General features: G+C 49.5%; 9 protein-coding genes across 9 annotated transcripts; 2 read left to right on the top strand and 7 right to left on the bottom strand.

Annotated features, from left to right (window-relative positions):
* Positions 1–290: 290 nt before the first annotated feature.
* Positions 291–3863, bottom strand: FMAN_00541 (uncharacterized protein; the record flags this gene model as incomplete). The annotated part of the gene is made up of 5 exons (XM_041831285.1): positions 291–316; positions 369–2117; positions 2202–2259; positions 2338–3594; positions 3666–3863. 5 exons carry the CDS (start codon positions 3861–3863, stop codon positions 291–293), a joined length of 3288 nt encoding a protein of 1095 aa, XP_041675871.1.
* Positions 3864–4771: 908 nt separating this feature from the next.
* On the bottom strand, positions 4772–7991 carry FMAN_00542 (putative AMP deaminase; the record flags this gene model as incomplete). Its single annotated transcript, XM_041832396.1, has 4 exons — positions 4772–5159; positions 5218–6338; positions 6400–7859; positions 7985–7991. The coding sequence occupies 4 exons, from the start codon at positions 7989–7991 to the stop codon at positions 4772–4774; spliced, it is 2976 nt and encodes a 991-aa protein (XP_041675872.1).
* Positions 7992–12111: 4120 nt separating this feature from the next.
* On the bottom strand, positions 12112–13563 carry FMAN_00543 (uncharacterized protein; the record flags this gene model as incomplete). Its single annotated transcript, XM_041833507.1, has 5 exons — positions 12112–12681; positions 12741–13081; positions 13136–13152; positions 13216–13241; positions 13321–13563. The coding sequence occupies 5 exons, from the start codon at positions 13561–13563 to the stop codon at positions 12112–12114; spliced, it is 1197 nt and encodes a 398-aa protein (XP_041675873.1).
* Positions 13564–14689: 1126 nt separating this feature from the next.
* On the bottom strand, positions 14690–16472 carry FMAN_00544 (RGB-1 protein phosphatase 2A regulatory B subunit; the record flags this gene model as incomplete). Its single annotated transcript, XM_041834618.1, has 6 exons — positions 14690–14713; positions 14772–15352; positions 15411–16062; positions 16143–16240; positions 16314–16354; positions 16429–16472. 6 exons carry the CDS (start codon positions 16470–16472, stop codon positions 14690–14692), a joined length of 1440 nt encoding a protein of 479 aa, XP_041675874.1.
* A 2024-nt stretch (positions 16473–18496) lies between these two features.
* On the top strand, positions 18497–19426 carry FMAN_00545 (uncharacterized protein; the record flags this gene model as incomplete). Its single annotated transcript, XM_041819933.1, has 1 exon — positions 18497–19426. The coding sequence occupies one exon, from the start codon at positions 18497–18499 to the stop codon at positions 19424–19426; it is 930 nt and encodes a 309-aa protein (XP_041675875.1).
* A 595-nt stretch (positions 19427–20021) lies between these two features.
* Positions 20022–20787, top strand: FMAN_00546 (uncharacterized protein; the record flags this gene model as incomplete). Its single annotated transcript, XM_041821044.1, has 2 exons — positions 20022–20293; positions 20355–20787. 2 exons carry the CDS (start codon positions 20022–20024, stop codon positions 20785–20787), a joined length of 705 nt encoding a protein of 234 aa, XP_041675876.1.
* An 865-nt stretch (positions 20788–21652) lies between these two features.
* On the bottom strand, positions 21653–24707 carry FMAN_16011 (uncharacterized protein; the record flags this gene model as incomplete). The annotated part of the gene is made up of 6 exons (XM_041822155.1): positions 21653–22737; positions 22788–23023; positions 23075–23217; positions 23274–23864; positions 23913–24151; positions 24215–24707. The coding sequence occupies 6 exons, from the start codon at positions 24705–24707 to the stop codon at positions 21653–21655; spliced, it is 2787 nt and encodes a 928-aa protein (XP_041675877.1).
* A 619-nt stretch (positions 24708–25326) lies between these two features.
* Positions 25327–25791, bottom strand: FMAN_00547 (uncharacterized protein; the record flags this gene model as incomplete). The annotated part of the gene is made up of 2 exons (XM_041823266.1): positions 25327–25684; positions 25736–25791. 2 exons carry the CDS (start codon positions 25789–25791, stop codon positions 25327–25329), a joined length of 414 nt encoding a protein of 137 aa, XP_041675878.1.
* Positions 25792–26211: 420 nt separating this feature from the next.
* On the bottom strand, positions 26212–27743 carry FMAN_00548 (uncharacterized protein; the record flags this gene model as incomplete). The annotated part of the gene is made up of 2 exons (XM_041824377.1): positions 26212–27531; positions 27585–27743. 2 exons carry the CDS (start codon positions 27741–27743, stop codon positions 26212–26214), a joined length of 1479 nt encoding a protein of 492 aa, XP_041675879.1.
* Positions 27744–27798: the final 55 nt, after the last annotated feature.

The following is a 27798-nucleotide window of genomic DNA, read 5'->3' on the forward strand; positions in this document are numbered from 1 at the left end:
GCCTTTTGTATTACACGTTGCCAAGTTTGCAACGAGATGTGGCCTCGTTAATGATTTACGTTCTTTTACGACATTGAATAGACTTATAGACGAGAACATTAGAAGAGACTGATCTGGCTTGTCCAGGAACAGTCATAAATATACTATTATTATTCCACACTTGGCTCCCAGGTTGGTTCACCTGACAAAGTCGGCATATACATACAAGATGTGAAGAAAGATGTCCAGAGTATTTGCAAACAAGACGAAACGGCGCGTGATGACGACCAGTTTAACAAGCTTTTCAAGAATTAAAAACCAAAGGGGTTCTGGGGGGCTGTAGAGAATATTAGCATTATACATATACAGCCGAAATCGGTTCAACGTACTCGCTTGCGCCAGGTTAGCCCTACGCCCTGTTGCCTGAGGCGCTAGTTTCTTGGTCTCATTTGTCACGCCAAATCGCACCGGAGGAGGTGGACCAGTCTGCTGTGGTTGCAGAGGCTGAGGGACTTGCACGTTATTCATACTACCGATACCACCCATGTTCGTCATGCCAGTAGTTTGGGGCTGCAATCCTGGCATACCTGTTCGCTGGGGTTCAAGAGCTGGAGGCAGGTAGCTGTTGATGCCTCCTGCAGGTGCTCCATACATCGACTGCGTGGCGGGGAAGGGCGGTTGAAAACCTGTGGGTTGAGCCTGCATTGGGACGAACTGATTCGGTCCCTGCATTCCAGTCATCATGGGCTGCATAAACTGTCCTGCGCCGGTGGGGAAAGACATCAAGCCAGGGCCTTGTTGTCCTGGGAATCCAGTCATATTGGGCTGCATTTGCTGAGGGGCTTGCTGTTGCTGCATCTGAGCCGTGTATTGCTGTTGCAGGCGGGCTTGTGTGATCTCGCTCAGGCTCTGGCCAGGAGGCGCAACTTGGCCTTGCAGAGCACCTGTCATCTGCGGCATCATGGGGGGAGGTGCAAAGCCGCTGGGCTGGGCTGATTGCGGAGCTGAAAGTGGTCGCTGAGGTGGTGGAGGGACGAGAGAGCCCTGGTTCGCAGTACCCTGTGGGGGAGTAGGACGTTGCCGAGCCTGAGCAACAGATGTAAAGAATGAGGGGGTAGCGCCGCCCAACGGTTGCGATACGGGTGTCGAGGTTGGCTGAGCAGCGATGACAGGCGCCGGTGCCGGGGCGGGTGCTGGTTCAGCCCTGGTGGGTTCGAGAGGCGTTGAGAGCAGCGATAACTCTTGCATCGAGCCAGTCAGGGCCGGGGGAGGGGGTGGGACAGGAGCAGGCTCAGGGGCAGGCTTCTGAACAGACTCAACAGCAGGCTGAGCTTTAGGCGGCGATTGCTGCTTGCTAGGCTTCACGTCCCAAGCATCGTCGTCGAATCCAGAGCTCGATGCTTGACGAGGTTCGGGGCTCTTATTTGTAGGACTTGTGGGTGGGGGTGATCTGCTGTCGTTTTCCCCAGTCTTGGAGGACTCGCCTCGCGAAAAGGCACTGACATCAACAACATCGCTTGTTTGGACCGCTGGCGCGGGTCGACCCTTTCGGGTGTTGTTTCGTAGCGTACCGCCGGGTCCAGAGAATAAACCCCCTTCACCATCAACTCCATCAGCGGTTCCTCTCTTTCCACCGCGGCTGCGGCCATATTTGGCATCCAAGGTACGCATGACCTTGATGATATCACCCTCGCGAATTCCAAGGGCTCTCAGAGTGGTGGCATCCACATCAGGAAGCACGCTCTCATCCATGGAATCCTTGATAAAGGCTTGTGCGTAGCGCTCACACAACCCCACTGCAACCTCGCAAGACAAGAAGAACTGAAACCAATCGTAGTCGGACTTAGCATCCTTGTCGACCGTTGCGCCTGCTGAAGTACTACGTTCAGGGGATTTCTTTTCGGCGGACCGAGCTCTCTTGACGTCCGCCAACGGCTTATCGTCTTCAAGGGATATGCCTGTGAAGTTTTCAACATACTCGAGATCCTCGCGCGACATTTTTGTGATAGGAACTGCAATCTTGACACCATTCATCTTATGTAAGTGAATCTTTCCGTCCTTCAGACCAAGAAATTGGGCTTCCACACTGAAAGACCGGGAACGGTCTGTCCAGGTGCGCACCTTGGACGCGTCAGGTTCTATGAAAGGCATGTCAGCAGATGCCCTAAGTCCCATCGCATACATCTAAGTGAAGAGAGCAATCTGACGAAGTGATGACTTACTAGACTTTGATCGGCTTTGGCTGCCGCCATCACTTCGTCCATTTTCTCGACGGCTCCGCTGTTGTCCCGAATTATTACCAGTTTCTCGTGCCATGAGGCTACTGCCTCGTTCAGGGAGAGGCATTCCCGGTCCTACCTGCTGAGGTTCTTTGCCAGCCTTCATGGCTTCCTTGGTCAATCGGATCTCTTCGAGGCGGTTTTGTTCGACGAGGGACTTGGCCGAGTTTATGCCGCTAGACGAGGGTAGTGAGATAGAGCCAGTGATCTCAATATAGCTGCTAGGGACGACTCCTTCTTTACCATTCTTGAGCCGGCGAACTTGCCACCACTCCTCGCTCTTCGTATCGTCGATAACAAGCACCTCGTCTCCCACAGCAACAGTTACCTCGTCGTCACCTTGTGCCATGAAGTCATACAGGACTTGGCCTTTTTTCTGGCCACCGCCACTGCTGCCTTGTGTCCCAGCCATGATCACCTCACGGAGTCCTTCGGCACGTACAGCTCCAGCCAATTCGCCCAACATACTGACGATCTCCTCGGCTGTGTCCTTTGCTCCGGCGTGGAAGTCGACGCTCTTGCTTGGGCGCACAAGTTCCATAAAAACGTGTTTTCCCTCCCGCGAGTAATGCGTCATGCGGTCAGCGGTCCATTCCTGTGAAGGTCCATCAGAAGCATGCTCTGGAGCAACCAGTATGATACCTGTTAAAAGATTAATTCCTAATGTTGTGGGCATCTTCTTCTTCTTGCCCATGATGGAAATCATCTCGTTGATGTTATACATATGAAAGCCGCCAGGAGTACGCTCGACATCTTGGCGACGATCCGGGTCCCTGTGGTCTTGCAAAGTACGGGTGTGTATAGGGGAAGGGGGTTCGTCATAAGTTGGAGATGGTGGCGCTGGTACCCTTGGTCGGGCTGGCAGAGTCGGTGATCGTACGGGCTCGTCCTCGACTTCGGGGGGTTCGCTAAACGTAACAGACGCACGAGGGGGCTGTCGAGGAGCCGCAGGTTGCTGAGATTGTTGAGAAACTGAGCGGCCATGCATGAGGCCTGCGATAGCAGCAGCAGGGTTCGAAGGAGTAGGCATTGTGTCATTCGGTAGGTCCGGAGATGCCACTTCTGGTTCGGGTGAGGAGATCGAGGGAGCCTGTGATGGTCTTGAAGGTAGCGCGGGTGGCGGAGACGGCAGCGGCGGCTGAGCAGACTCAGCAGGCGCGCCCATTTCGATGTAGTTGGAAGGGACAAAGCCATATTCGCCGTCAAGGCCAGTCAGGATCCAGTCAGGGTCCGACGTGTCGTAGACAGCAAGTGTAGCATCTTCGTGAAATGACAATTCTTCGTCCGTCTGGCGCGTGTAATCGAATAGAGCTCTAGCATGGTCTACTGGCTGGGCCTTTTAAATTCAGAAACGAAGCTTTAGTACCCGTGCTGTGATGGTGCTGTGGTTGTTTGACGTCAACTTACCTCCTCGACATAATTACCAGGAATAAGGCCTGTTGGCTCTTCCTCGTCATCAGCGCCGGCCTTCTTCTTTGCCTTCCACCAGCCATCGTCGCCGTTTTTATCAAGGATGAAGAGTAAGTCTCCATCCTTTATTGCAAGCTCTCCCTCAGCTTGGGGCGCGTAGTCATAGAGAGCCCGGTAGACACCCAGGAACCCCATGTCGACGGTCTTGATTCGGCTCGATCGGTTGCACCGCGCGAGTACGTCTCTTCAACAAGAAACCTCTGGTGAATTAAGTATGGAGAATTGGAGGGGCTGGCTAGAAGTAAGACTCTACAATGCGATGCGATGCGATGCGGTGCGAAGTGACGCAGTGCGTCGTTTGTCTGAGGAGCAAATCAATGGGTTACCTTGGTAAGGCAGGTAAGGACCGATCCGACGTACCGTACCTTCCCCCTACCAAGTTCATTAACCAGAATCTCTGATTGCGGTATAACGTGGGGGTGTAGAATATGATCCACTATGTGTTAATTCGTTCGTAGGTGGACTGGGTCGCCAGAAGCGGAGCATTGCCGGTGCATATTGTGCGTCACCCCTTTATCTGACGCAGGTTGGGCTTTAAAGTAACGTCAGCTCAAAGCTAAGCACTGCACTTAGCAGGTAAAGCTACCCTGTACCATGTACATGGGCCGAGATAGGCTATATGAGCTTCACTTACCCTAGCTGCCAGATTATAGAAGATGAGAAGTTTGTAAGAACAATCAATGATAATGAGCGATATCTTTTTAGGTCTCTAGGATTTTTACGTTTTTCTCGGCTACAGGTTGAAGCTCATTGGTCATCTACCACTCGCAGCCCAAAACAAGGAGTGAGCTTGATGAACGAAATCCAGTCACCAAAGTTGTTGATTATTTCGATACCTAATACTTTATATCTTTGTTATCACATAAGTTTCCCTACATCATGCCGAAGGGAGAGCAAATAGTCGATTACTCAATCCCCATACGCCGTTGTCTATCCACACCTGTCGGGTGTCCAATTGTTCATCCATTCCAATACCTAAAGCAATTCTATTCACAGTGTTCAAACGGTTACACATCTAAGTACACGGCCGAGACTAGCAAGGATCAGGTTTCGGGGCCGAAAATATCGTCTTCAGTGTCACGGCCGTCATGAACTTGAGCAAGATTCCGATGGCTACCTGTGCGATGTCCACGAGTAAAAATGCCTGGGAACATTCTCGGATCGGTTCCAGAGAGATGATGGTCTGACATAGGATCGCTGGACCATGCTTGATCTCGGCCGGCCGACAGACCAACTTGGGATGCGACCTTTGCAATGTGATGACCAACCGGTGAAGACGTCTCGACATTGCCAGTCTCATTACCCGTTGCGGCCCCCAAGCCAGCGGTTTGGCCAGCCAGGGACGTTACTGACTCTGACATCTTGCTTTCATTGCCAGCAGCTTGCGCAGGAGGCTCATTCGCAGCATTGTAAGTGACATATTTCGACAGCCTGGGAACAATCGTGTTAGCATAAATAATCGATCATACGGAAATGGCCAGTCGCTTACACGTCTCTCTCCTGCATTAAGGTGAAATAACGGAACTCTTCCCTTCGATCAGGAACATTCGTCTTAACCATGGCGTTTCCTTCCTTTCCTGGCTTATTGCAGCCACGCCCTAACCAATGCTCCTTGATGGACAACTCGTAACCACTTTGTTTAACAGAGTTCTTGGCGAGCTCACACATGTCAACTGAGTTCAGCTTGTAAATCTGTGCCGCAACCGCATACTCCTCGATTAATGGCTCCTTGGTGAACGCAAACTGCAGAGGATCGTCCGTAGATAGTGAGACATTGAGACCTCTCTTGAAGTACTGGTGGAAAGGGTTTCGCTCATAGGCAAGGAACAGGGCATTGTTACTCAGCGGTGACATGGCGATGCCGATCTGGTCCAGATAAAAGACATACTGAAGAAGGGGGACCTTTCGTAGGAGCAATCCGTGGCTGATGCTATGACAGCACAAGGCGGCAACAGCTAAGTGCTCGCTGTCACCAGCTTCTCCGCAATGGGGTCGCAGGACCAGCGTGTTGAAACCACGCTTCTTACGCCAGTAATTCAACGACACCAGGTTAGAGTAGAGATAGTAAATCCAGTAACTATATGGCGGGTTCTGTTTGGTATCCCAGACTTTTGGCACAGGGAACTTCTTGAACAGCCGACGCTCGACTTTACTCTCGTCGTCAACACTGTCGAAACCAATCACTCGCTGAAGGAAGATATGCAGCTTGGGATGGCTTGATGGGTCCTTGGTGACTTCAAAGAGTGGCTGAAACACATTCTTGACCACCTGTTCAAACGTCTCCATGAGACCACTTGCTTTGTAGACGTCGTAGAGGCGAGGGATCTGGATGAGCCAGCGGACATTGTGCGAAAACAGCTTGTTATCAACCACCCAAGCGGCAAGCTTGTCCCACTCATCAATCGATTTGCCATAAATGGAGATGCGCCACTCAACCATCTGATACTTGCTTGACTCAAGATCAGATATGACTTCTTTGGTAATTTCGGCAAGGTACCGGCCATGGATGAAGTTATCTGTCTTGAGAAAGATGGTTCGAAGACGGGACTCTCCGACTGGATTGTACTTGAGGTTAAATTTGTCAAAGCGATGGAACGAATCCGTATGAGCCTACAGCAGTTAGTGACTCAATTCTCTGAATACAATATCGAGTTCAAAGAGCAGGCCTTACATGCATGTCCAGTGTATCAATGCTCAGGTCATAGGCTGTCAGATTAATACTAGCAAAGACCTCGGCTAGGGTGAGATGTCTTCCATCGCGAAACAGTACGACTTCGTTGGGAAACTTTTTCATCTTACTCTTAATGAAGCGAAGCAGATGTTTCTGGTTCATGCACGCAGAATGATGAACGTGGGTATCTACCTTTCGAACATTGTAAAAGTCTCGGTGGGGAACCTTCTTGCTGTCGGCTGTTTCTTGATACTCATTCAAGAGGACATATAAGTTGAATTTACCCTCGAGATATTGGAGGCGTCGAAATGCAAAACTCTTACTAGGCCCGTCAGATGAGACGTCCAGAATGTCGTCCAAGTCCATGTAGAATTCTCTGATTGTAGGAACCTTGATCGCAGGCGTCTGAGTATCGTGACCTTCAAATACTTGATAGACTCCACTATCGTCCAACTTGTATGAGCGTCCATCAGCGCCCGGCAGAGGCAATATGTCAGCCATATCAAAATCCTCTCCAATATCTTGACCCGGCTTTCGCCTTCTTGCATAGCGTCTACCTTCATGCTGCTCCTGGGGCAACTCTCCTGGTATAGACCCAGTAGCATCCTTACTACCGTTCAAGCCAGTATTCTCTTGACCTGGTACGTGCTCTGTAGTACTTGCTCTTTGCCTCGACGATTGCTGCCATGCCGGCTCTGGTGGAGGGGGATAAATTTCCCAATCCGGGCCGTCTCTTGGGTTATCATCAGGCCCCTGATTCGAGAGGGCGATATATTTGCGCCTGGTGTCGAGGATTCTCTGAATGTTTTTTGAAATAGCGCTCAATTCTGAAGTGATATGGGGCTCAGTGTCGAAGAGTCCACCAGAGGGCAGGCCATTGCTGGAGCCATCAGGTAGCCGTGGATCCTGGGCAACCTGGCCAGCATGAGGAAGGGCAGAAGGATGACTAGGTGGGAATGGGGCAGGTTGCGCATCGAGTTTTGTAGGAGATTGAGTAAACCCTGAGTCAACGGCAGGGTTTGGCATCTCTAGACTAGGAGGGAAAGAATCGACTCGACGACCACTCGAGTCTAGCACAAGACTATCGGCACCATATTCGGTTGCAGGGCGAGACCCAGAAGCAAGGAAAGGACTTTGCGGTATAGATTGGTAGCCAGCCCCACCACCGCTGCGTGCATCGGCCTTGTTTCGGTGATAGAAGTATTTTGCGTCCGTCTGGCTCATTTGACGCTCAGCGACAGGATCGTAAAAAGTAGTTCTCTTGGGCAAGTCGCGGAGAAGCATCCCATCTTCGAGCTCCTCAGCTTCGTTGCCGGTGTGGGAGCCAGCGTCAGAGGGAGCATTGTGCGAGGCGCCATGTCCGGTTGCACCAGAATCTCTAGTCTCGTCTATCTCCTCATCTGACTCCCGTGCCCGCACATCAAGAGCGCTTGATTCGCTTTCCTCGAAGATAGGGCCGCCTGTGGCATATTCTCGGTCAGAAAAGTTTCCAATTGCTGTCGTTATCGTCGAGAACCAAAGCAGGGTTCGTGATATTGGGTCTGGCGCAGCGGAGGAGGGGCAGGGCGAGCTGTGGAATACGTACCAGTCATGGCGATGCCTTGATCTGAATACGATTTGGCTAGCAGATCAAGTTCCCTCGATTTTGTAACTCCTCCCTCGGGTGATGGCTTTGGGGATGGTGATTGATTTGATTCAAATTCTCGAGAGGACCTTTGAAAGAGGAGAGCACTAGGAAGTGTGCCTACAATAAGAGAGGCAAAGACAGAGAACCCCAGGAAAGGTATGACGGTGTGACACACCAGGGTTTATAGCGGGTCATAGCGGGAAAATGCGTCGGTGCAATGCACGTCGTAGGCAAGGCGGGGGGTTAGAGGTCCCATCTAAACTCATTGAGGCATCTACTCGGTATTGAGTTAAAGCTCCACATGATAGTTGCTCCTTGGAAACTCTCCCTTACCGGATGAAGGAGGTGTTGTGCGCCTGTTTCAAGATAGTAGTGGTTTTTCTCCATATCAGATATGCATATAAATCTCCTCAAAGCAGAATACTCTTCGAGATAGGGCTCCACAGAACCGGCAACCGCCGTTCTCCTACAAGACAGGGGTCTCAACTTAAAGTACCAACCTTGGCTCAATATCCAACTACCTTACTAAGGGATATAAAGCCTCGATTCTGGAAGAGCTGCAGTGACCAGATCTCATCGTTGACTTCTCGCCGATTGAGATCCGCAAGTCATGACTTTTCCCATCAAAGGTACGGTATCAAGATGCAGATGGGGCTCGGCATCTTGCGAAGAATATACCATTAAGCATTAGATAGGCAACGTACTCCCGCAGTCTTTCAGAGCACAGTGAGACACTAAATTCGAATCATAGGCTTGATCACGGCTGGCTTGCCAAGTGCCGCGAATACGCTGAAGAATCACCTTTGCCATAAACGTTGATAAGTACTAAGGTATAGAGTAAGCTCATCAGAATATTAGGAACCGAAGTCACCACCACCTCAGCTCCACTAAATTCGGAAACACGGGTCCTCTGCCGCGTTACATGGTCCGTTGCTGCAACCGTAGTATCGGGTCAAATCCCTGGTCTTGATAGAGGAGACCCTAGACAAGGAGATTTTGAGGCAGTAGGAGTGACAGGGTAAGTGCGTTGGGCATTGGGTTTAAGCAAAGTACATCTACGCATTCATGCAAGACGAATTTGACAGTGGCTTCACTTTCTGCTTCTCATTCTTGGGATTTTCAAGCTTGATAGGGGAGTGTAAGTGAATCACTGCAAATGCGTATGTCATAGTTCTGATCCTACGAAGAGGTAGCTTCTCTATCAAAAGAAGGACGCTTTTCAGAGAAGTATATGTATCATCTAAAACTCAATGTTATTCGTGTGCTGAGTGTTGTCTCGCGACATACTCGAACGGGAAACGACATCACTCAATATCAGCCAAGTCCTCGGTCAGGCCTCAGGTGAAGGTGGAATGAAGAAACCCCATATTCTTCTACCCTTCAAGTCTTGGTTATACGTTAGGCATTGGAGATTCACAGTCAGAGTCTCTCAGAGAAAAGAACCCCTGGCTCGCTGCCACCGTTTGATATGCTAACCCTCATCTGACCATTCCCTCCCTTGTTAGCTCTGAGATAGTATGGAACAAAAAACAAATTCACAGACTCGGCAGTCTCTGGCGATGGTGATTCAAGTGCTGAAGGTGACTGCTTCCACCCTTTAGCTTGCATCGCAACATACTCTTCGCCGGACGCTTCATGGTCCACTTTCTCTTCAGTAACCGATGAGTCTGTTCGAATGAATACATCCTTGAAATGATTAGATTCTGAGGGGTTATCGAAATCTTTAAGGTAATAGACGATTGGCCTCATGTGAGGGATAATTTGCTTTAGTTTGAGTAGGGGCGTGGGGTGATATAAATATTGGCACGAAACCATGACTGTATAGTGAGAACCGAGAATTTTCAGAGAGTTAGGAAGGCCGTAGAGATGTATAACCCTCCTCAACATCTGAGGCGGTACAAGTTCGCTGGTAGGTACAATGTAATAAATCTTCCTTTGAACCAAGCAGGCAAATGAAGCCGGATGGCGGTCTGCAAAAATGATGTAGACGATTACTTGAAGTCAACCTTGCCCTCTAGTGGCCAGTCGGTCTTCTGCCGGGGTGTGATATTTGAGTAGCCCGCCTTGAATTGTAACTCGGCACTGGTGTCTAAGTGGAAATTCACAAAGACGCCTTTGACATCATTACCATAATCCCAAAGATAGCCGCCCAAACTGCCGAATAGTCCCATCAAGTTTGGAGGGCAACAAGCGCACCAGAACCACCTCTCAGACACGTTTTTGTCGGTGTCAGAGCTGGCAAGTTGGTTGATGTAAGTGAAGGACTTACCATCCAAACTTATGGCCGCCATGATAGTGTTCTAAAGACATATCTCGACAAAATCGGCGTATCGAGAATCGAGATCAAGGTGTAACATTCGTTGCGCGAGCATGAGGAAAGCAATCGAATCGCATGTCTCAGCATAGCAGCCTCCTTCATCTGTTCCTTGAGGGAGGAGGTAGTCAATTCCAAAGCTCTCCCGCTGTACCATAACACTGATGCCTCCAGTCAAGTACATCTTCCTATCAACCATGTTGTCCCACAGCTTATGCAGTACCTGTGACCATGCTTGGACATTAGGTAAAGCCTTCCACTCTCTGCGGAGAGATGCAACATGTCAGCAACAGTAATTAAAAGGTATCCAGCTCTGACAGCGTGTATTTAAGTTGTGTTTTGTGCTGTGATTGGAACATAAGCTTGACTATACCAATAAGCCGTCGATTGAGGATATGAGTTCGACTACAGCGACACGCTTTCGCCTCTCTTCTCTCTTTCCCAGCCGTAGAAGTGTTTCCCTTCATTTCCATCAGTATTTCCTAGTCCCATCAGAAAATACTGTGCCAGGTCGAACTCTGGTATTACCCGTAGCAGCGTACAGTCGAAAAAGCGATAACTCGATTTCAGTCTGACCAGGATAGCCTTTTAACTGGCCTTCTCTGTGGCCAAAATGGCTCCATGATGAGAGATACATACTTCTTAATAGGCCCGAGAAGTAAATTATTCTTATAGTATTACTCATGAGCAATTACGGCCTCTATGAGATGGCCGCATTGTATCTTCGTCGCCAAGTCAGCTCCCTGAAAGTAACCGGACCTGTTTGACGACCTACGATTTATACATATCCCGGATTTTGGTCCATCTCTTTGCCGGTTCAACCAAAATATAATGAACGTTCAGGTAGCCGTCTTGCTGCTGAGCTGAGCTGATCATGTCCACAAGTTCGCGGACACTCTGATCAACATCCTAGTCATACTCAACTGAATCAGCTAGAAAGCATCAAGGCCCCTGGATCCATTTAGCGATATCACTGTTCCTGAATAAGTGGTATGGAACGGGCCACATGGACTTGCCGTCGTAGAGAGGGTGGCAATTGAGCCTGAAGCAGTCATACCGCCCAGTTAGTCGCAGCTGACCGAGTCGGGTACGAACTGTAGTGCACGAAACAGTCTTTCGTCGTCTTGATAGAGTGGATTCCCCATTAGAGGTTGTCTGCTGAGAACCAGTTTGTGGATGCGACATGCCGGGAAAATAAGTCTGGGTGATAGCAGATGAGTCTGAGATCCAGGCTCCTGCTGGTGTCGATAACCATTGCCATGAGTTTATAAGTGTGTGAGTGGTAGATAACCTGTAGGGGGCGGCGTTGACTACAGGACGTATCTGAATATTGTTCTCCGCGTTGGTGTTGGAGACCAGAATGATATGCGTTCGAATGACAACCTTGAAGATGCGTAGGCCTGACCGACATCTCATTCCGTCCAAGTTGCTTCCAGTTTCCCATTCCAAGGATGTCGTCGGTATTTTGTGTGGTATAAGGATTCCTCCCTACGAGCACTACAGGCACTTGATATGAACGCAACTATGGTAAATACACACGGTCTATAAAAATGGCATTCTCGATTGTCTAGTCTGTATAAGCCCTTTAGCTTTTGGTATTCGTTAGTATATAAGATTCACCATAACGCCGACATGGTAGCATTGGACAAGACGTCCGTCTACACTGAGATCGTCTCTCGTGATATGCAAGGTCGCCCTAAACCATCAGCGCCGTCTACAATTTGTTGAGCTTCGCGTAAACCCTATATACCGAAAACATGTAACATGCTCCTCAGCTTGCTTTGTTGTCCCTGGCAGAAACTCCTTTCTCCGCCGATGTCTTCTTTCTCGAACCCACTGAGTACAGCCCGCCGGCACTGAAAACAATAATAGCACCGAGGAGTGTACCAGGAGCTAGCTTGTTGCCAAATAGCCAAATGCTTAGAAGTAGGCTGACGAGCTTTCGGATGTTGAGGACGATGGTAACGGTGAGAGCCGTTGACGCAGCGGCCAGAAGGTTGACCCCCCGGATGCAAGCATATTGAGTAAGAACATTGGTAATAAGGAATAGGATCTGACTGGGAATCTGGAACTTAGTGGTCGCCGAGCCGAAAACGCCCGGTAACTGCACCGGGGTGCTCGTCATAAGATGAGTAAGAGTTCGTGCCATTGAAGGAGCGAAGGGCAGGAACAGAGGCAGAGAGAGGGCATGCGAGTAGAAAAGGTTTTCCTTCCACTGAGGGCCGTATTTGGCGTATGTTGCCTCCGTGTAAAGCCCCATGACGGCCGAAAGAAGCTGAGCCACGAAGAGGATCACTAGTCCAGTGCTGAAGGCTGGACGACCACTGCTTTCACTCGTACCCTATAGCCAAGATTCATTATTAGCGTATGCCTAGCAGAGCTCATAGAAGGAATGTCTACCTTGGCTTGAGCATCCGACCATGCAGCCAAGATGACGCCGAGTGTCAAGAGGATGACGGCAACAACTTGCATCTGAGAATACCTCTTGCCATATAGATAGCCTGCGGCCATGGTTGTGATACTTCCACCAGATCGAAGGATGATATGAACTGGAACGGAAATATCATAACTGAAGGCGTGGTTATTGAGGACATTGATGGTGAAGAAGAGAACAATGTTGAATATCCAACGGCTGATGGGAACCTTGTTAGGTGTAAGGAAGAAACGACTGTTCTTATCAAACTGAGCGATGAATCCTGTCACAGCGACGAAGAGAAATTGGACAAACGTCAAGAGAGTTCCTGTAATGAAAAGAATGCGTCAGTAGGTCACGGGGCCGCGAACGATTTTCATACCACTTGATGGTTCAAAGCTATAGAAATAACTCATCAGTCTCATAGCACAGTATGGATGATTATACACATGGGAAACTCACTTGACGATAGCTTCAAGAGCATAAACCTAAAGCCAGGATGGGCTGGGTCAATCCATATGGCCATGTAAGACAATTGGTAGCGGGGGGCAGGAAATGATAACGTACATTTGAACAGCATCCTCCAAAGATCAAGCTTAACATGACACCGACTGTCAGTAATGAAGGCCCGACCTCGTAAGCCACCAGATTGGCAATGTTCTGCACTACTGATGACCTCGATCCTTGCTCCAGGTCATTAACAGGAGCGCCGTGAGAGGCGCTGCCACGACGGACCGAGTTCTCGAGGACCGTCATGTCGGAGGCTGCTGTCCTCTTGCGGAGGATGTGGGAAGGTATTTCGGTCGTCATCTCTGTGGGATGGGAGGTGTAAATAGTAAAAAAAAGGGAGTGACGGGTGGTATCCCTCAACAAAGAGCTCTGCTGACAAAAAGCGGCTGGGCCGATTTATTGGTGTTGCCCTTGTGTCTTGCTTGTCCTCCAGGTAATGAATGCAGAAGAGCCAAGATGAGACGGGGGCCGAGGGACACTCAGACTCCTCGATTCTTAGGTATCTAGGTAGGTAAGGCTAGGCATTGACCCGCACCAGGACAGCGGTACCACTGTACCTGCATACTCACCAAGATTTTATTGGACCAAACCGTACTGGGTACACGGAAAGAGTTAGTGCTAGCTGAACAGCCCTATCTCATCTCAAGTAACTTGAATTCAACCAGAGACCATCCATCGCAGGTAGGTACTACGTGATGGAACATTGCTGCATTAGAGGTCATGGCAGCTCGAAAGCCTTAGATATTGGCTATGAAGCTTACATAGGCCTGCCTCACGATACAAATACAAATGGCGGATTGGTCAAGATGTGGCCAAACAATCAACTACATGTGTTCTTCTCAGAGGCGTTGAATGCGGCCCCTGCATCTAACCTTACCATTACCCATCATCAGTCTCCCTCGAGACTCCACTGACTCGGACGGCGGGCGAATAGCCATCCACAATTTCAACTGGCTTCTTCTCAGGCATGAGTGGCATTTCTTTGATTCTCAATAGTCTCTTTGTGGTTTCAGCTACACGTGGCGACCAAATGCCAGCCAATGCATCCGTTCACCTCCCTCCCATGTGGCTCGTCCCGCTGGTTCATTCGCTTGCTTCATAGACAGATAGCCAGTAGCTCTCTATCGTCAGTCTCTTCAACGGCCACATCCAAAGGGCCTCTTCCAGCTTTCTTCCTTCTCTCCGCATAGCATTCATTCCAAGCACTATCGATGATACGTGCTATCGCTTCTAAGTATAGTAGGTCGTGTTGTTCCGTATTATCGTTTCCTACACCATCGATATATCACGTCTTGCCCAAGAAGAACTGGGCAGATCCCACCATGACGGAGGCTGAAGTACTTATACTCTTGCTGTTGCGACTTCGACTTCAAGCCAGGGGCTAGGTCGCTTAACTGCCCTACGAGATGAACGCCGTTACCATGGTCTAGAGTGCCGAGAAGACAAAGAGCTGTGCCCGCAGGTTAGCCATGGGTTGACATACAAAGGTGTGCTTCAGTTTTACTTACATTGTTCGTAGCTGCAATCGCAATACTGTCCTCGAAGGGATGCCAACTCATATGCAGGATCTTCTTGTTGAAATCGATCTGGTCCGCGTCTGTCTCCTTACGCATTCGCTGGCCCTGACCGCCTGGACTACCAGCCCTAGATCCACCCTTCTTGCCATTGGTGGCTGTTGGGCTTGTCGAAGCGTTGATTGGTGTGGGCACACCAACCTTCTTCGCCTTGAAAGCCGACTTGTCCGCCTGAAGGACCACCTCGACCTCCTTGTCAGGGTCTGAAGGATAGATCATGAAATTGTTGTTATAACTGCCTGTCATAACGTTCTTCGCATCACCAGAGAAGACAACTTCAAACTTGTCGAATATACTATCGTTCTCGTATGTGTCACACAATCGTGGCCGGAGATGCTCGTGGATCGGTATCGTCTTTACAGGCTGTCGCTCCATGTTGATATCCCAAATCTTTACAGTTAGGTAATCGCGAGATAAGATGTATCGGCCGTCATGTGAGAACCGGACGTCGGAGATAGAGGAGATGATTTCGGAAAAGAAGGATCGCGACGAGGGGTCTTCTTCCTGCTCGAATACTACGAGTAGTCAGCATGCCTGCAATTATACAAGTTCTTAAAATTCAGGTGCACAAACGTTTCGCGTGCTGGTCGCATAGAGCACTCTCTCGCATGTCAGCAAGCTTGATGGTACCCTTAGAGCTGGCATACATGAACCAGTTGCAGCTCATGGGGTGGAATTCGGCTGCTGTGATCACTTCAGTAAGTTCCTCCATATTGGCAGGCTTGATGTCGACAATGTTGAAGCTTTGGTCCTGAATATTGAGGTTCCAGAGGTTGATCCGCAAATCATCGCTGCTGATGAAGGTCTCTCCGTCACTGTTCACCGAGATGCTGTTGATATGATAGGCATGTGCGTTGGCGTATGTCCGGCGTGGCACGGCGGCAACCACTGTGTCATGATGTGTGAGCCGAGGCAGCTTTAGGTCGGCGGCGTTCTTAAACTGATGAGACGGTAAAGGCTTGGGAGCGCCGCCACCACCTGCAATGCTCCCAGGAGTTACATCGTGAGAGAGATTGTTCTCCGCCACAACCTTGAGCGACTTCTCAAACACCTTCCATAGCTTGATTGTCTTGTCATTGGTAGACAACAGATAGTGTGAAGCGTTTTGTCGCCTGCACCACTTTATCTTGTTGATCTTTTCCTCGATCTCGAGGGACTTCAAATAGTCGAATTCGGGCTCATGCGACTGAAACTCGGTGTGAAACTTGTACTCGCAGGTTTTTTTCTGCATCAATGGTTAGCGGCGACAACAGATAGTGCAGCACCAAAGTTAAGCCGCACGCAAAGACATTCGGGGTGACGTACCGTCTCATTGCGTTCGAAGAGCACTACTCTACCTCCCTTGTCGCCAGTAGCGAGATAGTTTCCGGTATGGTCGAACTCAACCGTCGAGATGATATCAGCTGTATCAGAGCGTGGCAGTTAGTAACCATGATGGACAACTGGCTCTGAGGTAGGCAGAGGGTGGTGACATACCTTCGGTGATGTCCTCAACATCGCCCTTGTCACCAAAACACCTGCACACGACAGCTCAGCTTCACCTTCAAAAACGCGAGAGGAGCCCAATAACGGATCAGGAGAGATTACGTACTGCGTGAACTTCCACGTGGGTGAATTCGTCTCGCTATCAACCATCTTGGTGAGCGGCGAGGGCGGGGGTTAGGAGGGGTTGTGGTTGTTGATCGAGGGAGGCAAAGGTCAGAATCGATAGCTGTGGATTCGAATGGCGGGGCCAAGGCGGAGGTGAGGATTAATCGGAGCCGAGAACTTGGAAACAGCGGAAGTAGTTGAAGTTGACGAGTCGAGGCGACACGAAGGGAGATGGATGGATGATGGAAGCTACAACAGCACACGTCTGATCTGGTGTTGCGGTGGGTGTTGGATAGCGTAAGGTAAGGTGGTGAGTGGATGGGCGGCGGTGTCGTTTCTGGATATCGTCTTTTGTCGGCGCCGCAGTGGGGTCTACCAAGATATGCCGCCGTGATCTATAGACGTCGTCCAAAATTATCCTGTCCGATGGCAGGAAGGAATATCGACGGCAGGACGGCGGAGGGCTGAATGATGCTAGGAGGTGGGCAGGCGTCCAAGGCTGAAGAATAATGGTCGGGTGGTAATGGTGGTAGGCTGGTCTGCTTTGGTTTGGACGTGGATGTGGATGTGGATTTGGATGTGGGCGAGGAGCAGAAGCAACGGAGGGGCGGGCCAAAGAGATGAGGGAGGAGACAGCGAGTGGAGGGAGAACGCTCTGAAGTCTGTGCTGAGCTGCGCTGTGCTTAGGTAGGTAGCTTGATGAGCTGCCTACTGTACTGCACTGCACTGGGCTGGCGGCACAAGACCTGGCCACCTACTGAAGGTAGGTAAGGTACCTACTACCTAAGGTAAAGGAAGACAGCTCAAGACAACAGTGGAGGTCTTGAACTAGGCACCTATGCTTAGCTGTAGTGGGTATTGTTATGTCTGTAATATATCGAGTTTCGTGATATTTACGTACGGAAAGGTTTCGCTGCAGACAAGACGGCTTATTTTGTGTCGACAACATATCAAGAACAAGCTGGGAAGGGCAGTGACGCAGCAGAAACAAAAGCCAAGCTGCTTTGATCTGATCCAGTTCGATTTCGGGTTGGCCTGGCCGGGCCTGGTTTGGGCTTGGCTGAATGATCGATGGGATAGGACAGTTTATGGTGGATCCCTCATGTTAGGTTCCCCTACGTTGATGATTCTGCGAGAGAGACTGGACCACCTCCCAGTAAGAGTTAAGCAACAGCTCAGAGCTGAGTTGGCACTTGGGTCCAGAAGCCACAAGAGAGCTCCAAGGCTTCATTGCCTACAATAGGCTGTGCCTCAAGGCTAGACGCCACCAGCATACTAAAATCGATGACTTAACGTGCCTGTGTGGGCTGCTTCTGTTTGTGAGGGGTTACCAACCTAGTGACCCCAACAGCTCAACCCTTGGAAGCCCAAGTTTACCTATCTTGACAGACTTCTGGGCATACCAGGGATATACATAGCTGTAAGCTCTGCTAGCGACGAGAGCTAGAGCCACCTAGGTAGGCATTCTAGTTCTTCAAAGTGAGGCTCACTGACAGGCTACTGCGTTGGGCGCTTCTACGCAGCTTACATCTACCTTAATCCATTTATTAGATCAAGTTTGATGTAACAGCGGGGTATGCTTGGATGACTTGACATCCATAGGAAGGTATTCAGATAGACAGCAGGCAGCACGGTCAGCACTGGTGGTAAAAGTATAGAGCGCGATCCGTTTTGATCTCATCTCATTCAAGAATAACTACCTAACTACCTAGGCAAGCTTCTCGACTCAATTATACTGGTCAGAGCCGTTTCGGTGTCGACTCACGAGCGGTATCAGGCATTATCAACGTTTCTCGGAAATCCGGTGCCAAGCTCCATGCCGATCGGCACCCGCTCATCCGCCCGGAGGGGTTTTGACATGTGCCCCCCGGTTTAACTTCATCGCGGCTATTTTATAGTTTAATCATATCCTAGATGTCTACAGCGAATGAACCGAGGTGCCCATCATCAGGCTTCTAGAACTCTTCTATCAAGCTCTCTCCCTTCGAGTTATCAGATAAGACACTCAACTCATTGCCTCTACTGCTGGAGCAATAGCTGTTCATGCTCCTCGGCTGATATAGACAGCCATGGACAACGACAACAGACAACAACCGGGAGCAAAACAACGAAACGAGGCATCTGCGAAATCGAAAGGAAAGGCCACAGATAACGATCCTGGAAAGTCTGACTCTATCACTAGTAGACTTCAAGCTTCTGGCAGGCTTGCTCTCCATGCCTTCGGAACGGGTCCAGATATTAGTGGCCAGAGACCACACGAAAAAGCTAGCTCCAGTGGCAGCAACATTACTGGCAGAAACTCATCCAGTACGGGCGAGGCATCGTCGCACAGGTTGCGATCAATAGCCCCTGGTGAATCGTTACGCTCCCAGACAAATTTGGTTTCTGGCGCATCGGCGGAAGCATTTGACGCCTTCTTCAGTGCCGACTCCAATTTAGAGGTTGAGGATGCCAGTCAACATGGAAGGCTCGCAAACCAAAGTCACTATATACCACCCACGCCAAGCGCTGTTCTGGAGCAAGAGAAGATGGATGGTGCTGCTGTAGTCAACCTACTCGATGAATCATATGGGGCACTTGATGATGTTTTGCTTGGAGCTCATGATCCGGATGCTGAAGATGAGGGCCTTACACCAGAGGCGGCTACCAAACTGAGAGAAGCCCTATTCACTGCAGACCCGGCTTTCTCTGGCTTTAGCTGGGATGATTTACTCAACTTTAACCCCGAGTTTCTTGACCAGGCAGGACCTGAAGCAGATTTCGAACGGCAGCTCCACTTTGGTACAACGAGTGCCGACGAAGTGAGGAATAGCTACCTTGATCAATGGAACAAGGTGTTAAATGGGTATACAGAGTATGTCTGGGGGGGTTTGGAACCTCTGATAGCTGAAGCTCGAAGAGAAGTCGTAGAAGTTAAGAATCAAGGTCTTGATGCTGTGCCTCAGACAAAGGCACTGGATCGGCTACGACAGATTTTGGGCCATGTCCGAGGGTTTTGAAGAATCAAGTTATAGGTCGATCTCAATTATTTTGACCAACAGTAACAATCGTACTGGGGGTATAATGTATTTACGTGAGCATTGACTTTGACACAATAACTATTGTGAAGTTCATTGATCGAGTCGATTTTAGCTAAGTGCCAAGTGTTGCTCAGCCAACAGGGACCCATGACATCATCCCACGCCTAACCTGGGTACGCTGAGCTGGTTGGCTTGTCTGTCATGTTGTTGCCCAAAGAAACAAGCTGAATGGTCTGCTCACTACTAAGGTACACAACCTTGTAGTGCTTGCGACGTTACGGGCTAAGCCTTTTGGTTAACGACCCCACTGGAATCGTCTTAGGTCCCTGACTTGGAGGCTGGACCCGGAAGCTGACAAGGAAGCATAGACGAGGGCCGGGGAAAGGAAAAAGAGTGAGTGAGAGAGAAAACACGAGACGAGGATCTCTCCAAGGCTTCTCTTATTCACAAATTCAACCAACATTCGCTGCTCCTCGCATGCTTTACCGGCCTGGAGTAGAACGTCTTGATGCCTAAGCCTCGTTCTCGCAGCTGAACCCAATCATCTCTCGTTCGCTTGCTCTCAACCATCGTCATGTTCAGTTATAGTTGCATCTGGCTTGGCCTCGTTGCAGTTTCTACATCTGCTCAGAACATTCCTCAAGTAGAAGCAATAGCAACGGCAGTATACGCCCCAGCATACTACATTCCGCCTGCCTCTGTCATCTTCAGACGGGACGATTCATGCCCAGCGAACACATTTCGATGCTCTGAGGAGCTTGGCGAGAGATTTAGCGACATATGCTGCCAAAACGGCCAAACGTGTGCGGTGGACGCCGACGATGAACCAGCTTGTTGTCCATCTGGGTGAGTGCTCAGAACTCCGATTTCTTTTTCGACGAACGAATTGACTGCTAACGATGCCAAGCGCTGTCTGCACAGGTACAGCTCCAGCCTCGGCCACTGGCGAACCAACCGCTGAAGCATCCTACGTCCCGAACTCATATTTCGCCTTCCCTTATGCTGCCACAACCTTTACAAACGAAGCTGCATGCACCTCGGCCGTTGATGCATGCGAAAAAAACTACGATCAGTGTGTTAATTTCCTCGGAGATGGAGGCCAATATGGTGTCACTATAGTTGTACCTGGTGGCGGAGGTACAACAGTTCAGGGCGGTGGACAGGCTCTGGGATCGTCATCAGCAACCGCGGTCTGCTCTAGTCTAAGCTCTCGTGCTTGCAGAAACGTTTCCAGTGATGACTGCTCGGATTATGGGAACGATGCCTCATCCTCCAACAGACTTGCCTTGTGTTTTGTGGGTTTTGGGGCCGGCATTGCCATACTCAACGTCCTGCTTTAGGTGCCAAACAAGCTGATATGCAGCTTGATACAACGATCATGGGCCTTGCAAGCATGATCTCTGGTGCTAGTGTACCAGGTTTGATTTATCGTCCTGCTACCGCTGCTGGGGAAGACATTTTTTTGCTTCGGTACTCAAAGGGATATTTGCGCTCAACATAGCGAATGACTGCAGTTATGACGCATTTTATGAATAGCCTACGTTGTTATGGCTTAAAACTATGAAGTGTGCTTATCATATTATATGTAAGATCTGAAATTCGATCATACTGAAAGACTTGACGGGCGCTTGATGTGGAAGGTATGCATGTTTTTGGTTTTGTATATAGAATAGTACAGCAACAAATATTGACTCGGGTGACTATTCAGCCCTGTGTCGTCGGGTTGGCCACTTTTAATCTTTCGCCATGTATTACCTGAAATCTTTTCGATCTTGGCCTTGAGGGTATTTGCTTGGCGATGTGTTTGCTTCACTAGGTACTCAAACATTCCCAAGCCTCATTGAAAACGCAACATAGTTCTCAGGAGCTTCACAGTGGAAAACTGTACGGTTTCAAACGATTCCATGAAGCTATAAGAAAAGGCTCGATAGTCCTTCTCTAAAGTTCATGATTATGTAGGAACCTACTGACTGAGATAACATTCTAATGTCTTTCAGCCGTCGGGTAGCAAGTTCAATGAGACTCTAGATGCAGCAATAGGCTTTATTAACGAGGGTTGATAGATGTAGTATACACTTGACGGCAAAGATCTTGATGGAATCATGACGAAGAAGTGAAGAAAAATGCTCAGCCGTAGCCCTCTCATAGCCCTTACAAATTGCCCCCTCGTTTGGTTCGATCTCATATTGACTCGGCAACAGCTGCTCAAATATTAGGTGATAGTATGTCCTCTAAGACCTCAATAATAGAACCCCTCGTATGTTCTTCCTCGTTCAAGTTGGCCTCGTCTTGGTCGCCGAAGGTCTCGCTTAGAAACAGCCGCGCAGTCATCTCTGCTTTGCCAAGCTGGACTTCCTCTGCTCGAGAAAGGCGGGCACAAACAGCACTCAGGTCTTCGCTTCGGGCCAGCAACTTTGAAATGTTTTCGGCGCGTTCAACCACTGCGCTTGGCACCCCATTCAAAGCTGCACATCTACCTCCAAAACTCGACGTGCTATGACCATACTCAAGGTTGAAGAGAAAGGTCATTTGATCATCCACAAGTGACGCATTCCAGTCCATTCTGACGTTCATGTGCGCAATGCGTAACCCATTGTGATTTCCCAAATACGCGCACTCGAAAACTTCATGAAAGTGCGTGGCAGCAAGTAGTCGAGGGCATTTGGGTCCGAGAGATAGGTAGTAGTCCAGTAGCGCGGATAGCAGTCCGGCACCGTCATCGCCATTGGTCCCTCTCCCGAATTCATCTACCAAGATGAGGCTTCTGGGTGTTGATGATTTCATTGATAGCGCAGCTTGTTTCATGTCTCTTGCAAAAGCGCTCTCACCTCCAGACATGCTTTCCCTGGAAGACATGCAAGTCAAGATGCTCTCTGTAAGCCCGATTGTTGCCTGAACTGCCGGCACAAAACTGCCGATGTGGGCAAGATACACAATTATAGCTGTTTGCTTCAGATAGACACTCTTCCCAGAGTGATTTGGCCCAGTCAGTACCAGAGCCTGAGGAGAGCCGTCTTGGACCGCCGCTATGTTTGATGTCCCTGTAAAGAGATGGCAGGGATTTGGGATGAAGGCCGGCACAACGAGTTCTTGCAGAGGATGGCGGCCTTCCTCGATGTGAATAATGCTTGCTTCCACCATTTGTGGTGCATGCCAATCGTACTTTTCGGCACCAAGCGCAAGGGCAAGTATTGCATCAAACTCACCACACATCTCTGAGGCAAGCAAGAGATGCTCCTCGTGCTCCAAAACTTTACCTGCAAGCCCATGTATGATCTCCACCTCCCGATCTGCCTCGTGTGAGTTCAAGCCTGCAAAGCACTACTGACAACAAACTCACCTCCAATCTGGCAATACATGTCTCCGTATTCCTCATCTAACTCTCTCATGTAGCTGTTTTTGTAACACACTGCACCGTCCGCAGTAAACAACTTTTCCCACGCTGCAACAGCTGTTCCCTCTCCTTCATATTGCCCGTTACCTGTGAGGCGATTTGATTCCACCACTGTGAGGAAACCTATTTGTGGCAGAAAGATGCACGACCGAACATATTTACGTGCCCATTGTGGTAACTCCCTATTGAGTTGGTTTACAACTTCTGTCAGGAAGCTGTCCATCCCGTCATACCGTCTTTTTAGTTCGTCAAGTTGAGTATCTGTTCCGGCTCTGACGGAGGATCTGTGGCGTTCCTTGGACTGTTCAAAATCGATTGCCTTGTTGATCATGTCTCCAACAACTACTAAGCTGGCCGGTTCGAGGGAATGAATCAGCTTAGTCAATGCCATTAGCTTCAACTGTCAGGTCACTTCCTGTGGCAACTCCTTACTTTCTTGAAGATCACTATATCAGAGCCTCCATTAAACAAGCCTATCATTTCTCTGAGAGTCAGAGCTTGGGTGGTGAACTTCTGGATTGTTGCCCATACGCCCCTATCGAAAGATTGACCAGCAGAGGGAAACTCAATACCTTTTCGCAACTGCGCTAAAGTGGTGCGCATGTTTCGAACTTTGCGTAGGGTCGAAGTCAATTGTGCAAGTTTGTCAGCGTTGTTTGGTTGAAGCAATACTGCGATGGTTCTCTGCCTCTCCGAAATGATGTCGAGGTCCAACAGGGGTCGAAGGAAGAGTTGACGTAGTTGTGTACGTCCCTGAGGGGTACAAGCCAGGTGATGGAACAGTCCATATACAGAAAGACTTTCTTTCGAATTGCTCTTGCTCGCTTGGCTGTTGGGGTGCAATTCGGTCTGCAGAATTTGCAGTGACAAGAGAGCGTCAGTACTGACATACATGTAAGTATTAAGGGAAAACATGCGGATATCAACAACACGAAAGAGAACTCCGGCAACTTGTCCATCAGGGAGAAAACCAGCGGTTCGTCGACGAAGAATATCGCCAAGTAAGGCACCAGCACATCCCACCTAAAGCATATTAACATCCCAATCACAATACGAGAAGGGTGCACTTACTGATACCTGGCTACTCATGTTTATGCAACCTCCATAGCGAAGTTGACGGAATGCTTGCGACTCAGGTTGGGAAAGACCCGGTATGGATTCTTCACTTCCGTCCTCCTCAATCCCTGTGGAAAATACGATACCAGTAGCAGACAAAGCTTGAGAATCGAGGCTGACAAGTCGTTCGTGTGCCGTCTCGATTGAGAACTCTGACGACTGCAAGCCGCGGAAAATGACACCTCCTGAGGCACCTATTCATGCCTCTCGTCAGTTGCTCATCCTATGAATTTGAAGATAAATGTATTCTCGCTGACCTTCTGATGCAGCGATCCTTTCCAGTTGGTCCCGGAAACTAGAAGGTGCTCTTGCCGATACAAGAAGACTGGTTGGTTGGATGTGGATAAGAAATTGCTCCGCAATGTCGAGTGAAGCCGTGGCAATGTCCTCTGATACATGGAGAATCCCGTCACTAGTTGAGAAATATGCACACCCAATGGTGAAATTCTCCCTCAGATCGATGGCCATGACAACTTCATGTTGAATGGGCTCACTGCTGCTTCGAGCACGAGTGTCGGCGCCGGGCGTCTGCGGTTCTTGTGAATCAGAATATTGTTCTTGGTTCCGGGAAGCAGGACTGTAGCGGATTGATGAAGAGGGATTACGAGCTCGCGACCGTGTTGAGCCACCTCTGGAGGACAAACCACCACTGTCCCCGCGGTTGTAAGTGCGGCCTCTCCAACCTCTACCTCCTCGACCTCGACCACGACGACTTGAGCCAGAAGCACTCGAGCCTGGCGTCTTGGGCATATTGACTGAGTGAATTTAATAAGCTTGTTGCCGGAAGATCAGAGGGGATATGCGTGGAGGGAGAAGGATGACCTTAACACACCGCGCAATTATCAGGCATCCAATGGCAAGAGCAGAGATCAGGACGGGAGTGACCTTCTGTAGTCGTCTATGTGATTCAAGGCAGGAGCCTTTTATTGCTTTAGTTATCCCCTATAGGTTGCTTTGGAGGTTTCCTTGGCCATTGTAGTTGGGAAGGAAGGATACACGCGTGAAAGGAACTCAATCGCAAATTTTACCTCATACAAGGAGATTCATAAACTATCCTACCTACTAAGGTAGGCATTTCTGGCAAGTGCCAGCATTATTTTGAGTTCCTACTTCAGGACCTACCTAGTAGGTATTGTTCCAATCGGTGCAACTGGTTAATGCAGTATTGAATGTGATCATGCAGGTATATGAATAGACTCTCTACCTATTTGGTTCTGGAAGCTAGTCGCTCGTCAACCCTGTTGAATCGTACATACTCCTGAGCACGCCAGGAGTATGACTTCAGCAGCGGTTCTTTCTGCTAAGATAGAAATCCGTCAAATCGATAAGGGTGTGATGTCGCCCATCTTAGGTGTCTGAGCTCTTGTCCTCACTTCTCGTCAGCCTTGACCCAGCTCGTGAATTCACGGCGCTGCTTGCGGATGTCAATGAAACCTGGCCTCGTCTCAAGCACACTGAAAGGGTTTCCCCGGTAGTCCTTTTCCACCTCGCCACTTCCTGTTTGGAAACCAACCTCTCCTTCGCGCTCAATCTTGCCAGCCCATTCGTGCCACTTAATTGGCCGAAGCTTTGGAGTTCCCAGAACCAAGCCCAGGACAATGATCGAAGTCGCTACCAGTGCTTCGATCGATATGTCGATTGGGAGCGAGTGTGTTGCGAGCGGCTGCGGTTGGCTATGATGCACCGCAGTTGACGAGATGACAGAGTGCTCTTGCGCGGAGTAGCAACTGGAGTGATTGTCAGTTTCCTGTGAAGATACCAAGAATTGGCGAGCTTACGCATGTGCTAATAGAACTAGACCAGTAACGGTCACCGTTTTAGAGATCCAAGTCATCCTGTATTCGAATCAGACAGCTTGGACACAGTTACGATGAAGATGGACGTCGTCTTGGGGACAAGTCGCGGCTACTAGATAAATGTAGGCAAGCTTGGCAAGCCTGGCAAGGTACCTAGGTAGGGGTACTAGCATCCAATGACTAAGCCTGCGCCATTCTCCACTACCTCATCCATGCACATGACACACAAGCTTTCGGAAAGAATGATTCGAATTAGTTACACATTGAGATAAGAAAATCCTAGTCATGGGTGTTTGCCAAAACCCTACCGATTCTTGTTTAAAATATGTACTCCTAAGAAAAACCAGGTCTAAATCAAACCGCTCGATCCAGTATGATGCTCGAATCCATTCTCCCAAATAGTAAAACACGCAAGGAAAAATTGCTACAATTACACGGGGACATCAATATGCCTGTTATCACTGGAGCCCCTGCTCAGTCTGTGCATACCAATCCTCGAAGTGACCAGGCTCGTCCATGATTTCGACTTTCCAATCATCTTTGCTTCCCTTCAGGTACACGTCTTGTGCTGTGGTGTCTTCGTAACCTCCCATGACTGGCATCAGGTCTTGACCACTTTCCATGTGAGACACCCAGCCTTCTTGGTCAAAAGGGACGCTGGCAGGGATCCCATCATAGATATCGTACTGAGCAGGTCCGAAGAGATGGGGAGCGGCATTGTCAAAACCTGATCCAGGTGGTCCGTAGTAGTTGGCGAATCCATCAAGCCCGTGTACGGGGTAGTCGATGGCACCAGGAGAAGGGGTTCTGCTGATTACTTCGCTATTGATGTTGAGATCACTGTACTGACGAATGCCCAGGTCAAATGAGTTGGGTGTGATATCGTCGTATGGCAGTGAATGAGGCCGACCTAGAGCAGGGTAAGCATACATGTCATGGTAAGATGGCATGGCTGGCTCTCCGATCGCATTGCCCGCAGCATCGTAGGCGACTGGTGTCTCGCTTAGTCGTGTAGCATGGCGGAATCTGGACTTCCGGGTACGTCCGCCGTTCCAATCTGAGTCGTTGTCTGAATAGTCGTCATTGCCATCCCCATCCCCATCCCGTTTGGCCTTTCGTGGCTTTGAGGGTGTGAACTTGTATCCGGGGTGCGCTCGCTGATGGTTCACACGCTCTATTCTGGCCCATTGATCAAAATTCTCTTTGATTTGCGCTGGCTCCAAGACCCATGCGGCACCGCAGACTTTTGAGACATGCTGGTGGTTGTTCTGAGAACATTGCGTCTTAGCGACTTCCTGGTACGCCTTTCGGTATAGCATAAAAGCATTCATGGGACGTTTGATCTGACCAGCCTTTTTGTTACGCGAAGTTTCTGATAGTCTCTCTTCAGTTGGTCGACTGACAAAGGCCTCGATATCAGCAACGTGAATATCGGGAAAGTCTCTGGCAGCTTCGGAAAGCGGTTTTGAAAGCATGTTGGTGGCATTCTTGGTTTTCTCTGCACGGCTTCTCTTCTGAACTCGACCAGTTCTCACCGCTGGTGATCGTGTGGTAAGCAATTTCTTAGCGATATTGAGACCGCTGCGAGTGGTAATTGCATCGCTAGATGGGCAAGGTGCTGAAGGTGACGCTTCCGGAGTGTACGGGAGACGGTTCTGCTTCGTTGGCTCAGCTATTGGCTCTCCATGTGCTCTCGTGAAACCTACATTGTAGCCGATCTCATCGGGCAAAGGACCATAAGGGTTACTTGTGATACCTAGACCTCCAGCATAACCTTGCTAGTGTCGCAGGTTAGCTATGATGGCAACTTGCCTGGGTCTCTTTGACTTACAAACGAAACATCGCTTCTTTGAGAATAGACAGTTGATGGCTCATACACAGAAGAGTCGTCGTCACGAACGGGGGTAGAGTATCGAGTCGAGTAAGAGTAGCCGGCAAAGTTTTGTTCTGGGCTCATAGAGCCTTGAGGATACGAAGTATGTGACTCCATGACCACTGGTTGTTGAGAGAAGCCGTCAGAAGAAGATGGCGGAGTTGGAAGTATC

The sequence above is a fragment of the Fusarium mangiferae genome (genome assembly GCF_900044065.1).
Source record: "Fusarium mangiferae strain MRC7560 genome assembly, contig: FMAN_scaffold001, whole genome shotgun sequence".
Taxonomy (NCBI): domain Eukaryota; kingdom Fungi; phylum Ascomycota; class Sordariomycetes; order Hypocreales; family Nectriaceae; genus Fusarium; species Fusarium mangiferae.